Source organism: Chelonoidis abingdonii, chromosome 3, assembly GCF_003597395.2.
Source record: "Chelonoidis abingdonii isolate Lonesome George chromosome 3, CheloAbing_2.0, whole genome shotgun sequence".
NCBI lineage: Eukaryota > Metazoa > Chordata > Testudines > Testudinidae > Chelonoidis > Chelonoidis abingdonii.
Window position 1 is genome coordinate 32,121,572 of NC_133771.1, and position 12,634 is coordinate 32,134,205.

Below are 12,634 nucleotides of genomic sequence, written 5' to 3' on the forward strand. Positions count from 1 at the left end.
CAATTCAGGGAAGTACTGTCATCTGTGTTATGCAGGAGGTCGGACTAGATGATCAGAATGGTCCCTACTGGTCTTGTAATCAATCAATCTATGAATTTTGGAACAGATTTAGCATCTGTGTTGTGTATGAAGGGAGCATGTGTACATGCAGGGAGTTCATAATGTGTATTTTTTTCCCTAAGGGCCAGACAATAATGCAAGATATCACCCTTTCTTTGGAAAGCTGCGGTAGATGCTGCTTAAGACATACTCACCCTTTTTTACATTTCTTGAAGATTTTTCCAATTTTATCAAAAGGAACATCATACTTGTCAGATATCTAGAACATAAAAAGAAAACAGTCCCTAAATCAGGGAGACTGTAGGCCACTTTGTATTTCACTTTTACTCAGATGCATGACACAATGATGTAAATCAAACAAAACCCCTGCCTTGCAAGACTGACACTGACATTCCTAAAAAGTAATCCAATCAACAGGACATGACAATTTTTAATGATTATTTCCAGTTTACCAGTGGATTAATTACTAGGACAGGAATGCAATCAGTTTCAATGCTTAATTTTCTTATTTTCACTTTAAAGTTCCTGGTCAAATTTTTCAAACCATCCATATTTAAACAATTAAATAAAATTGTTCTCACGACTGAGCAAACCCTCTGATTTCAGTAAACAACTGAATCATGTTCTAACCACGACTGCCTCTATCAGATGGTAACTGGGTTCCACATCATGGTGGCTTTATGTATGGCAGAACAGGCCTTAAAGAAAACGGACATCGCTCACCAGAGATCTTAGTTTTCCGTGATAAAAAATAAATAAAATTCTCTGATAAAAACCCTCATTTTTCTGCAAGTAAAATGAAATGCCAAACTTTAGTTTCCCTAGCCACAATATATATATATACACACACACACACACACAGGTACCAGTTGAACACAATGTTGTATTGATATATTTACACTTGTAAAATGCTGGAATGATCCAGTTACAGTGCATTGTTTCAAGGGGGAGGGACAGCTCAGTGGTTTGAGCATTGGCCTGCTAAACCTAGGGCTGTGAGCTTACTCCTTGAGGGGGCCACTTAGGGATCTAGGGCAAAATCAGTACTTGGTCCTGCTAGTGAAGGCAAGGGGTTGGACTTTATGACCTTTCAGGGTCCCTTCCAGCTCTATAAGATATTTTCTTTTTCCTTATTTTACTATTGTCAATGGCCCTGCTGTTCAGTCTCGTTTTCGTTTTTCTGTTTATGTTTAACACTTTCCATGTGTTCTACAACTGTCTGCCTTTGAACGTAATCTACAGCCTTGCCGCAAACAGTACAGCACATCACCATCCATGTGAAATTTGTCCTTGCCAAACTCGGTGACATGATCTTAAGGGGTGATTTTTAAAGTTTTCAGCATCTTTTCATAACTTTAATTACGCACATCTGGAGGCTGAAGTGAAATTTCAGATGCCTTAAAACACAAACTCCTATACTCCATTACGTAACCTGCGATGTTTCACTCCATATTCTTCATGAAAACACACTTAGGATATGACTATGACGTAACTGAGTGAGTCTTGTAAGATATCATTGAAAAGCTTATAATTAACTGAATGTAATTATCCAATTTGTATGCCTGTATCATTTCTGTATCTGAAGTTAAGAATATTGACTATGCGTTTGTATTTCAACTATGCTACTTTGGGTGACGCCCACTTCTAACAACTCAGGTATAACAATAGAAAAAGCCAGACAGGGAGGATGGCCCACCAGCGACGACAGTGGACTGTGAAAAGGCTTGGTCTTTCTGCGGACACTCCGTACTGCCACTGACTCATGGACACTGTGATCCTACAGAGTCAGGTGGTCTTGACACCTGATACTAAATATTACCTGAGACTTCTGGTAACTTTCCACTGGAAGGGGAGGGGGAGGGGTCAAATTTGGGAAACAGGATTCCCGCCTTATGTAAATCCTATTTAAGGGTGGGGAGGAAGGCAAACAAGGCTTCTCCTCTCCATGGCCTGTCTGCCCAAGAAAGAAGCACTGCTAAAGCCACCTGAAGGGGTCAAGCAGGGGTGTGGGGTGAGTCCAGGCTGGGCCCCAGTCTCAGGCTAGAAAGAAATAACTGGAACTCTGAACCACAGAAACTTTGCAACCTGCCTAAAACAACATTAGGGTAAGAAATTACATTTCTTAACTTGTTTCTTAAGCATATTGAGCTTAGCTTGAGTCTTTTGCTTTGTTAGGTCAGTAATCTGCTTTGTTCTGTCTGTCTGTTATCTCTTATATTACTTAAAATTTACCTTTTGTAGTTAATAACATTTGTTTTGTTTATTATTAAACCTAGTTTTTGTAATTTCTAACGGGGGGGGGCGCAAGAAGACGTGCACATCTCTTCACACTGAGGAAGAGGGCAAATTTTATGAACTTGTGCTGTACAAATATTTCTCTACAGTGCAAGACAGTAGTATTTTGGGTTTGTCTCCCAAAAGGGGTGGGCACATGCTAGGGGAGCCCTCTCACACAGAGCTGACTTCAGCAGGGTGTGTGTGTGTGTGCACGCACTGCAGGAGGCCGGAGAGCCTAATTCAGGAAAGCGGGGAGAGGGAACTCAGGTTGATAGGGTAGGGGAGGCTCAGTTAAACCCCAGCACATCAGGTGGCATCCCAGAAGGGGGGGTCCAATCTGTCACAAACCGTTCCCGGTATAGAAAGGTTATTAGAGTATGTTTAGCTATGTAAATTTAAAGCACATTTAAAAAAAAAGAAAAAAAAAAGAGATCAGCCAGAAGAGGGGGAGGTTTTGCTCATTGAGTAGGTGACACTGGTACTTTTAGTAAAATGTAGTTACTAATTATGTACTTTAAAAAAAAATGTAGAAACTAAAGAGTCTATAAAACCGCAAATTCCGCATTTTTCCATGTCAAATGGATTTCTAGGATCCCTGTTGATCACACTTCAGCTCTCTTTGCACTCAAGATAACACACTGGTAGCTGAATTGGTTTTTACATGTGTTTTGCACAACTTTCCCACTTTCAGGAGCTACTTCACAGCCCGCCAGGGGAAGCCAGTGTTGTTCGTCCGTGCAAGAGAAAGGGATTGGGCACCCCAATCAGGTCTATTACTGAAGTTACACATGTGATTTCAGAGTGGTGGGGGTGGTCTAGAAGAGGGGAAGTATCAATGGAGAAACCCCGGGAGAGGGCAGGACATGCTAAGCCCCCACCTCCCAGAAGTGATGAGGTAAGGAAATCACATACTCTGCTAAGGAAAGAAGATGACTGCAAATATCCCACAATAAAACTGGCAAAAAGAGCTCAGCATAAAAAACAACAGTCACCTCATTAAGTATTTTATTACATAAACCACCATAAAACCCATAACAAAGTGGTTGCTGTTGTTCTACATCCAATTTTCTTTGGCAAGCTGCTTTAGCTACAGTCTGTTTTCGTTCTAATCTCACACTGATAGCAAATATCCATCTTGCATTAAGCAGTAACAGGTGGGGATTCCCTGATTTAGATCTGTTCTAGTGGAAACATTCTGCTTGCTCCTACATCAGGGTCTGAGTAGAACATGCTACAATTAGGTTAATAAACTCCTCTTCTTCCCCCTTTACCCCCAAAGATTAGATGCAAGTGCAAATCACAACAGCCATGACGGAATCTCAGATTAGGGAATGGATTTTGGATCCCAAGGCTAAGGCTAATAAGGTGATATAAAAGTGATAGCACTCAAACTCTTCAGCCGTAACAAGGCACCAGTTGGACAAAGACCAAGCAAGTAAAATCAACTGACCAAGGAGTTTCAATGTTGTAAATTCAACAGGCACTCCCCAAAGTAACCTCTACACTTTCCCTGCACCCCAGCAGACAATTGGAGGAGTGGGTGATATTTTGCAGCCTAAGGCTTGTCGACACTGCACCACAATGCAGACTATGGGGGTGTGAATTGCAAAGTGCACCAAAATTTCATGCACTAACTGCCCTGCATGGAGGCTGCTGGTGCAAACTAAGAAGGTATCTAGACTGTGTTAACATAGTCCTGTTTGAAACCAGAGACCTTTTTAGTTTGTACCAGCAGCCTCCACATAGAGCAGTTAGAGCACAAATTTTTGGTGTGTTCTGCAATTCACACCCCTGTAATCTAAACTGTGGTGCGGCACAGACGTAGTTTAAAAAACTCACACTATTGCAGCCAGTAGCAAGAGCTACAGTTAAGGGTGCACAGCAGTTTCCATTCCCACCTCCTTGTTTTCACATGCTCACAACTTCCTGATTTTAATTTATGTTTTCCAGGCGTGGTCTTAGACTAAAGAAGAATTTTATTTGTGAGTGCATGTCTACATAAAGTTAAAGTAAAATCCCTTCAGCCATTTTTATTATGGATAATAAAAAACCCACCACTTTTCTCATTGCAAAAATAGATATTTTGCTGTAACCCTTGTTCAAAAACACCTTGAAATTTAGCATTAAAATAGTCCCTGGGAATGAGGATACAATTTGCTAGGCTTGGAGGGAAAACAGAAAGTAATGAGAGACTGACAAAAATATTATTTGAACATGCTCCAGAAACTGTTCCAACAACTAATTAAAATGTTACTCCCAACTATGAAAAACAGTCACAAAATAGGACCCTGAAGATTAATTTTGATACCAATGGGAAAGCCTGAAAAAGTGTCTTCTGCAGCTCAGTGAAGAGAGGATCTGCATGAAAAACAAACCTAGAAGTGTATATTTTCCAACGTGACTAGTGATTTTGGATGCATCAAGATTTTGGATGTCCAGTCTGAGCCACCTAAAAGGTACCTGATGTTCACGGAGTGCTGAGCAGCACCCACTCTTCAAAAATCAAACCCATTTAAGAGGTCTCTAAGTTGGACACACAAAAATGGAGGCTCCCCCACCCCCCAAAAAAATCACTAGTTACATGAATATTTAAGCCACATCTGCTTTCTTATGTGGAGATTATTCAAACGGTGAATTCTTAAGTATAGAAAAATAGATCCCAAGCAAACGTGTTTAATATTTCTAGAATCCAGCTATTCTTGACTGAGATCACTACTTAGAATGTATCAGGAACTATCGCTAGGCTCACTGGAGCCAAGCCAAGACTTAGCTGCTCCCCTGATGAGCTAACCCCCACCCCACCCAGCACCAATGAAGGATGCCAGTAAGGAACTCTTTGCTTGCTCTATTTTTCAAAGTCAGCTTTAAGTAGAAGCTGAGGAGTTAACTGCAGTGTTCTCCCCTGTACTCAAAGGTCACTTAGGTGGAGAACCAGCCCCTACTTTTTAACTGGAAGCAACAGAAATATTTACATGACTCAAGCTGTGGCTATGATTCAAGCTCAGTCATACTCCAAGTATTTAGGGTCTAACACCAGGGAACCAGGTGTTGTGTCCGGTCTGTGAAGCCATGAACATAAGGTTTTATGAACTGCCCTGATACTTACAGCTTCCATTAGACCTTTCAGAGATGGTGTCTTTAGCATAAGTGCATCGAAGACTTCTTCCGACTCCTTTCGGACATACAGCAACACTGAATGGAAACCAGAGAATGATTTAATATGTATTTGTTCCTTGAGGACAAGGCATAAGTGAGTGTTGTGAAAGCCCAGAGTAACACATATTAAAATAATGCTGCAAAAATATGCATACAAATGTAGTTAAATCAAAAACGTACTTTTTACATGCTTGTTGAAAGAGTGACAAGCAAGACATGCAGAAGTGTCCCAAGATCAGGTGCTACACACCTTTGCCTTTGAAACTATCCTGCATTTGTCTTTGTTTGTTAATGAGATAAAAGGGTACACTGGAATGCTTTTAGAGAAGTCAGTAGCTGAACAAGTGGAACACACGTCCTTCAGAGTCCCTTGGCTATGGCCCACGCTATTCAGCTGCCTGGAGAAACTGTTAAATAAAATAATGCAGCAGATAACCAGTCCAGTTACTTACCTCTCATAACTGTTGTTCTTTGAGATGCGTTGTTCATGTCCATTCCAATTAGGTGACTTCCAAGCTTACCATTGGAGGAGAGTAGGAGTTATGGAACGATTGCAGAACAGCTCTGCTGACCGCTGCATCATCTCTGGCCTGTTGGTTGACAGCATAGTGAGCTGTAAACATGTGCACTGAAGACCAGGTGGCTGCCTTGCAGATCTCCTGGATGGGGACCTGAGCCAGAAAGACAGTCGAAGATGCCTGCGCTCTGGTCAAATGGGCTGTAATCGCTGGGGCTGAGACCTTGGCCAGCTCGTAGCACGTGCAAATGTAGTCTGTGATCCAGGACAATATGTGTTATGCAGAGACTGGAAGGCCCTTCATTCTATCGGCTCTGGCAATGAATAATTGGGTTGATTTGCAGAAAGGTTTTCTGCGCTCTATGTAGAACGCTAAGGCCCTTCGAACATCCAGCGTACGTAGGCTGCAGTGTCACGGGCTCGTATGGGGTTTTGGAAAGAACACCAGCAAGCAAATGTCCTGTCCCATGTGGAATTAGGAGATCGCAGTCTAAGCAGCACCTTGTCCTTATGAAACATGGTGTAAGAGGGTTTGGAGGTGAGAGCTCTCAGTTCGGACACCCTTCTTCTTCTTCTTCTTCTTCATTACCCTTCTTGCTGATGTAATGGCCACCAGGAATGCCACCTTACAAGAAAGGTAGAGGAGGGAACAAGTGGTCAGGGGCTCAAGTGGAGGGCTCAGGAGTTTGGAGAGGACCAGGTTCAGGTTCCAGGTTGGGACTGGCAGGCGAGAATACAGGAATACCCTCTCCAGCCCTTTGAGGAATCCTCCCACCATGGGATATGAAAACACCATGTGCCCAAACTCCCCTGGACGGAAAGCTGAAATGGCCACCAGGTGCACCCTGATGGATGAAAGGGACAGACTCTGTTGCTTAAGGTGTAGGAGGTAGTCCAAAATAACTGGGATAGGAACCTGAAGTGGCTGAAGGCGCTTGGGTTCACACCAGCAGGAAAATCTTTCCCTCCTTGCCAGGTAGGTAGCCCTAGTGGAAGGTTTCCTACTGCCGAGTAGAATCTGTCTCACTGACTGAGAGCACTGGCTCTCCATGGGATTTAGCCATGGAATTTCCAAGCCATGAGATTAGAGACTGCAGGTTCAGGTGGAGAAGGTGACTGTGGTCCTGCATGATCAGATCTGGGTAGAGGGGCAGGGCTTTTGGGGCATCTGCGGACAGCTTTAGTAGGGCCATGTACCAATGCTGCCACGCCCAGGATGGGGCAATCATGATGACCGTCGCCTGTCCCAGCGAATTCTGGGAAGGACCCGGTGGACCAGCAGGATAGGAAGGAAGGCATACTTCAGCCCCTCCCCCCACGGTATTAGCAATGCGTCAGCAATCAAGCCCGGACTGTGGTTTTGGAATGAGCAGAACTGAGGGCACTGTGTGTTGCTCTTGGTGGCGAAGAGGTCTACCTGGGGATAACCCCACCTTTGGAAGACTGACTGCATGGATGTCTGATCTGATTGACTAATCGTGCACGTGGTAAAACCTGCTGAGGCGATCTGCCAGCTCGTTCCGTACCCGTGGAAGGTAGGAAGCTTCCACATGAATGGATCGAGCTATACTAAAGTCCCAGAGGAGAAGAGCCTCACGGCAGAGGAGTGAGGACCAGGCTCCGTCCTGTTTGTTTATGTAGAATATGGCAGTGGTGTTGCCTGTCAGGACTGTCACTGTTACCTTGCAAAGTGGTGTGAAAGGTTTGGCAGGCCAGATTAACTGCTCTGAGCTCCTTCAGATTGATATGGAGAGGTATCTTGTCCCTCAACCACAAGTGTGCGCCCCAGCCCAGATCTAATGTGTCCATTACTAATGTCAGAGAAGGTTGGGGCTTGGTGAAGGGGACCCCCGCACAGACCACTGGTCAGTCCAGTCACCAACGCAGGGATTCTTGTACCTGCCCCAGGACTGTCACCACAAGGTCCAAGGGTATCTTGGGACAGGCAGTAAGACAGTGCAAGCCATGCTTATATGGTCCTGAGTCTCAGTCGGGCATGCTTGACCACATACGTGCATGCTGCCATATGCCCTATTAGCTGTAGGTAAAACCTGACTGTTGTAGTGGGATACTGAAGAATTGTTTTGACAAACTGCTCTGTGGCTTGGAACCTGGGCTCTGGAAGGCTCGCTTTTGTCTGTACTGAGTCTAACACTGCCCCCATGAGCTCTAATCTTTGCGTAGGTATGAGTGATGATTTGGGTACATCGAGGAGTCGTCCCAGTCTGTGAAAGGTGTCCATGACCATTGTCACGTGGGACTGGACCTTGTCCTTGGAATGACCTGTCAGTAGCCAGTTGTCGAGGTATAGGTACACTTGAACTTGCCTGTTCCACAGGAAGGCCACCACCACTGCATGCATTTTGTGAACACTCGGGGGGCTGTGGACAGGCCAAACGGGTGAACTGTGAAATGGTACTGATGTTGGTTTATGACAAAGTGGAGAAAGCAGTGGTGTGCCAGATGGATGACGATATGGAAATTGGTATGCTGCCCTTGACATGAAGGATGCCTATCTCCCAGATCCAGGTGATGGGATTATAGTGCTTAAAGAGACGTGTGGAACTGGAGTTGGACCATAAATTTGTTGAGTCCACGAAGGTCTAAAATGGGTCGGAGACCCCCCTTTGACTTGGGGATTAGAAAGTAATGGGAATAAAATCCCTTTCCCTTTAGCTCCGGTGGAATCTCCTCCCCCGCCCCATCTCGAGGAGCGAACGGACGTTCTGTATAATGAGTTGCTCGTGAGAGGGGTCCCTGAAGAGGGACAGGGAAGGTGGAGAACTTGAGGGAGTATCCCCTCTGTACCGTGCATAGGACCCAGCAGTCCGATGTTCTACAGGACCATGCACGGTAGAAGCTGGTTTAAAAACTGAGGGGATGGATCCGGGTACTGGGTTGGCACACTGTCCTCAAGCGCCTTCAAAACCCTTGCTTGTTTCTGGGCTGGGGTTTGTTCTGGCCTTAGTTGGGCGTGTTATTCTGCTGTCTACACTGGTTGTTTCTGCCCTGCTTACGATATGGCTCCTGTCTGGGGCGGGGTTGATACTGCCTCTGCTGCGGAAGCTGATGCCTGAAGGGCTCTCTCTGGGTTGTCAGTGTATTTATCCCTAGCGACTTCAGGGTGGCCCTAGAGTCCTTAAGGCCGTGCAGCCTGTTTGCTCTGAGAAAAGGCCCAAGCCCTCAAATGGGAGGTCTTGGAGGGTGTTCTGGACCTCTGGAGGGAGGCCAGACACCTGGAGCCACGCTGAGTGTTGCATGACTACCCCCGAGGCAATGGTTCTGGCCACAGAGTCAACTGAATTGAAGGAGGCTTGTAGCGAAGTTTTAGCCACCGCCTTTCCTTCCTCGATTAATGCAGCAAACTCCAAGTGCGAATCCTGGGGCAGGCAAGCCTTAAACTTGGACATGGCGATCCAAGAGTTGAAGTTATGTCTATTAAGGATCGCCTGCTGGTTGGCTACATGTAGTTGGAGGCCCCCGGATTAGTAGACCTTCCTACTGAAGGAGGTCCAGATGATTGGCCTCCTTGGCCTTTGGGGCCGAGGCTTGTCGGCCCTGTCGTTCCTTCTCATGGGCTGCTGAAATGATTAGGGAGCAGGGATGGCAGAACAGGAACTTGTGGCCCTTGGAAGGGGCGAAGTATTTCCTTTCTACTCCCCTGGCTGTTGGCATGATGGAGGCCACGGTTTGCCATATAGTGTTGTAATTTGTCTGTATGGTCTTTATGAGAGGGAGCGCTACTCTGGAGGGACCCTTGGGAGCCAGGACGTCCACCAGCGGATCCTCCTGCTCAACCGTTTCTTCTGCCTGGAGGCCCATGTTGAGGGCGATCCTGTGGAGCAGTTCCGAGTGAGCCCTGTGGCCAATTGGTGGCGATCCTGAGACTGATGTACCAGCCACCGCCTCGTCTGGGTAAGAGGAGGATGTGAGTTGCTGCTGGTTGCCCTCATCTAGACCCTCCTGTGGATCCCCATAGGCCTGGTTCACTTCAGGGCCCGACAGGGCTGACACCTCTCAAGGTGTTGTAGTGCTTGGGTACTGCCATGGGCAGTGGGTTTGCCATCACCAGTTGCTCTTGGTGATCTGAGGGTGGCCTGGAGAGAGTGGCCTCCCTTGCCATTGATGTGTGCCTGTGTGGTGACCTGGAATGGCATAGCATGGAATACCTGGACCTGGAGGCTCTGGAGATGGTGCCCTGTTGATGGTAGGCCCATGGGGTCCAGAAGGGCCACTGACTCAGAGGATGCCACTGTGACTCCCATGTTGAGTGGGACTCTCTGCTGGCCACGGTTCGATGCTTGCTATAGCTGGAGGAACTGGCATTGGCCTCAGAGCCGGAGGATGCTGACGGAGAGGAACAGGGCAGTGCCGAATGTTGAGTAGCTGTAGGGTGCCGTGAGGTGCAGGCTCGGGAGTGGTGCCTGGCTTTCCGGGACCACGCATGGTACTGAGAGTCTCAGGACCGGTGCCTCTCACTCGGTGCTTGTGAGGTTGCTGGTGCCGCACTCCGGTGCTGGGCGAGCGATGGCATCGTGGACAGGTGTGTGTAGTTGCTGCAGGTACTGCTGGCAGGTTCACCTCCAGTGCTGTAACCTCGCGCTGGGCTGCAGGTGCTGGGGAGTAAATGGATGCCGAGCTTGAATGGGAACAGTGCCGTGAGCAGTGCCAAGATGGTGACCTTGTGTGGAGCTCCATTGCCAGCTTCCCTCTGGACAGGACCCTCTTGGGCAGTGCTGGAGGCTTCTCCCTGCACGGGAGGGGATTTGGCGTCGACAGCTCTATGAGGTCTTGAGGTCAAAAGTGTTGGGCGTGGAGGAGTGTTCCAGGACCTCCTCCAGACATCCATCGGCACTGAACTCGCTGGGTACTGGACCCAGGCTCACAACCTGTCTGCATGCCGGGAGCTTCCCTGAGTGCCTCGGCAGCTCTTTGGGGAGAGCGCCCCCTGTCCCCTTTCTTGTGATGCTTAGTTGCCACCAGTCAACCTCTCCAGCACCAAGGTTGACGGTGCCGGCGACTTATGGTGCCTGGGGGTGCTGGGTCACGCATGGATGCTGGGGCACTTCGCTCCGAGGAGGCCAGGCCCAGTGCCAGTCAGTCAGGGGCCAGTGGTTGTAATGTGGCCTGCATGAGCCACTGCTTAAGGCAAAAGTCTTTCTTAGTGTGTGGTTTGAAGGCCTTGCAGATTTTGCAGCGCTCTGTCTGATGAGCCTCTCCCAGACACTGGGGACAGGAGTCGTGAGGGTCACTGTTAGGCAGAGATCTGCAGCACATGGCACAAGCTTTGAAACCCAAGGTTGGTGTTGGAACTAGCTTCCAGAAACCTGAATACAATGGTATTTAACTAACTGATAACTACCTAAGAATAACTCTAACTAGAAGACTGAAAGGCTAAGGGATCACTAGCAAGTGAGAAAGAGAGAGAGAGAGAAAAAAAAAAAACACGTTCCAAGGCCGCCAAGGACGGTAAGAAGAAACTAAAGGAGGGTCAGGCCAGCAGGGTACTATATACACTGCCATAAGGATGCCAATCTAGGGGGCTCCCCTGCCGTCCTGACGGGAGCTGCTATGGGAAAAAGTTTCTGAGGTCCGTGCACACAGCATGCGCACACCTAATTGGAATGGATGTGAACAATCATTCGAAGAAGAACTTGCTATTCCTTCTCTTCAGTTTCTTGCAACTGTCTATACTTTCCTCTCATTTTAATCTTCTCTCCCCCTCTTTGCTTCCCCATTTCACTTCCTTGCTATTGTTCAGCAATATTTATTACCAATCATGTTGCTCCATCTAGTAGGATATGGATATGATTCCCCCTCCAAAGACCAGACTGAAAGAATGAGAAGCCAGACAACCACAGTGTCATCCAGCTCATGTAGAAGGAGCCATTACACAGAAAAACAGCCCCATTAAAAACTACATTAAGGCTGAGCAATAAGCCAATAAGAGCAGGGAAATGAGGACATGTAACAGCTTCAAAGTCCTTAATTCACCCTCTAATTACTAGGTATTGTGGCACATATTGTTTACTGTGTTTGATAGCTCATGGCTCTGACGCACCTGTGATTTGGAACAATATACTGTAACATCTACGTCAAATGGGGCAAACTAAACTTGGAGATTTTCATTTTTAAACCCTCCACCTCCAAAGGAAGGCAGAAGGCAGAGGGTGGATTTAAAAGCGAACACAGCAACAACCATCTATACAAGGGAAGCAGTGGGCTTAGTGGACTGAGCACTGATGGACTCTGGACTTCTATTCCTGGTTCTTGCACTGGCCTGCTGGGTGATTTTGGGCAAGTCCCTTCACCCTCGTGTCTCAGTTTCCTCATCTGTACAATGGAGATGATGATACTGGTCTCCTTTGTCAAGTGCTTTGAGGTCCACTGATGAAAAGTGCAATATAAAAGCTAAGTATTATTATAGAGCATAAATATGATGCTATGGCAGCTACCCATAGAATAAGGTCCCCATTTTATGATTTAGTAAAGAAACCAAGCTCTCGTTAATTCTCATTTTCCCTTAGCAAACATCTGCATTAGTTTATCGCAGCTGGAGGGGAAGGACAGCCATATGGATAAGTTGTAACTTGGACTCCAGAGACAAGTCAGTCATTTAACTCT

At 46.7% G+C, this 12,634-nt stretch overlaps 1 protein-coding gene across 2 annotated transcripts in view; it reads right to left on the minus strand.

Annotated features, from left to right (window-relative positions):
- Positions 1-12,634, minus strand: part of GRHL1 (grainyhead like transcription factor 1) — an 85,795-nt gene that overhangs the window by 4,764 nt on the left and 68,397 nt on the right. For both annotated transcript variants that reach the window (XM_075063682.1, XM_032779727.2), the window contains exons 14-15: positions 5,444-5,529; positions 255-319 (exon numbers count right to left, since the gene is read on the minus strand). In XM_075063682.1, coding sequence (XP_074919783.1) covers positions 255-319; positions 5,444-5,529 — 151 coding nt within the window. The remainder of the gene's footprint in view (positions 1-254; positions 320-5,443; positions 5,530-12,634) is intronic.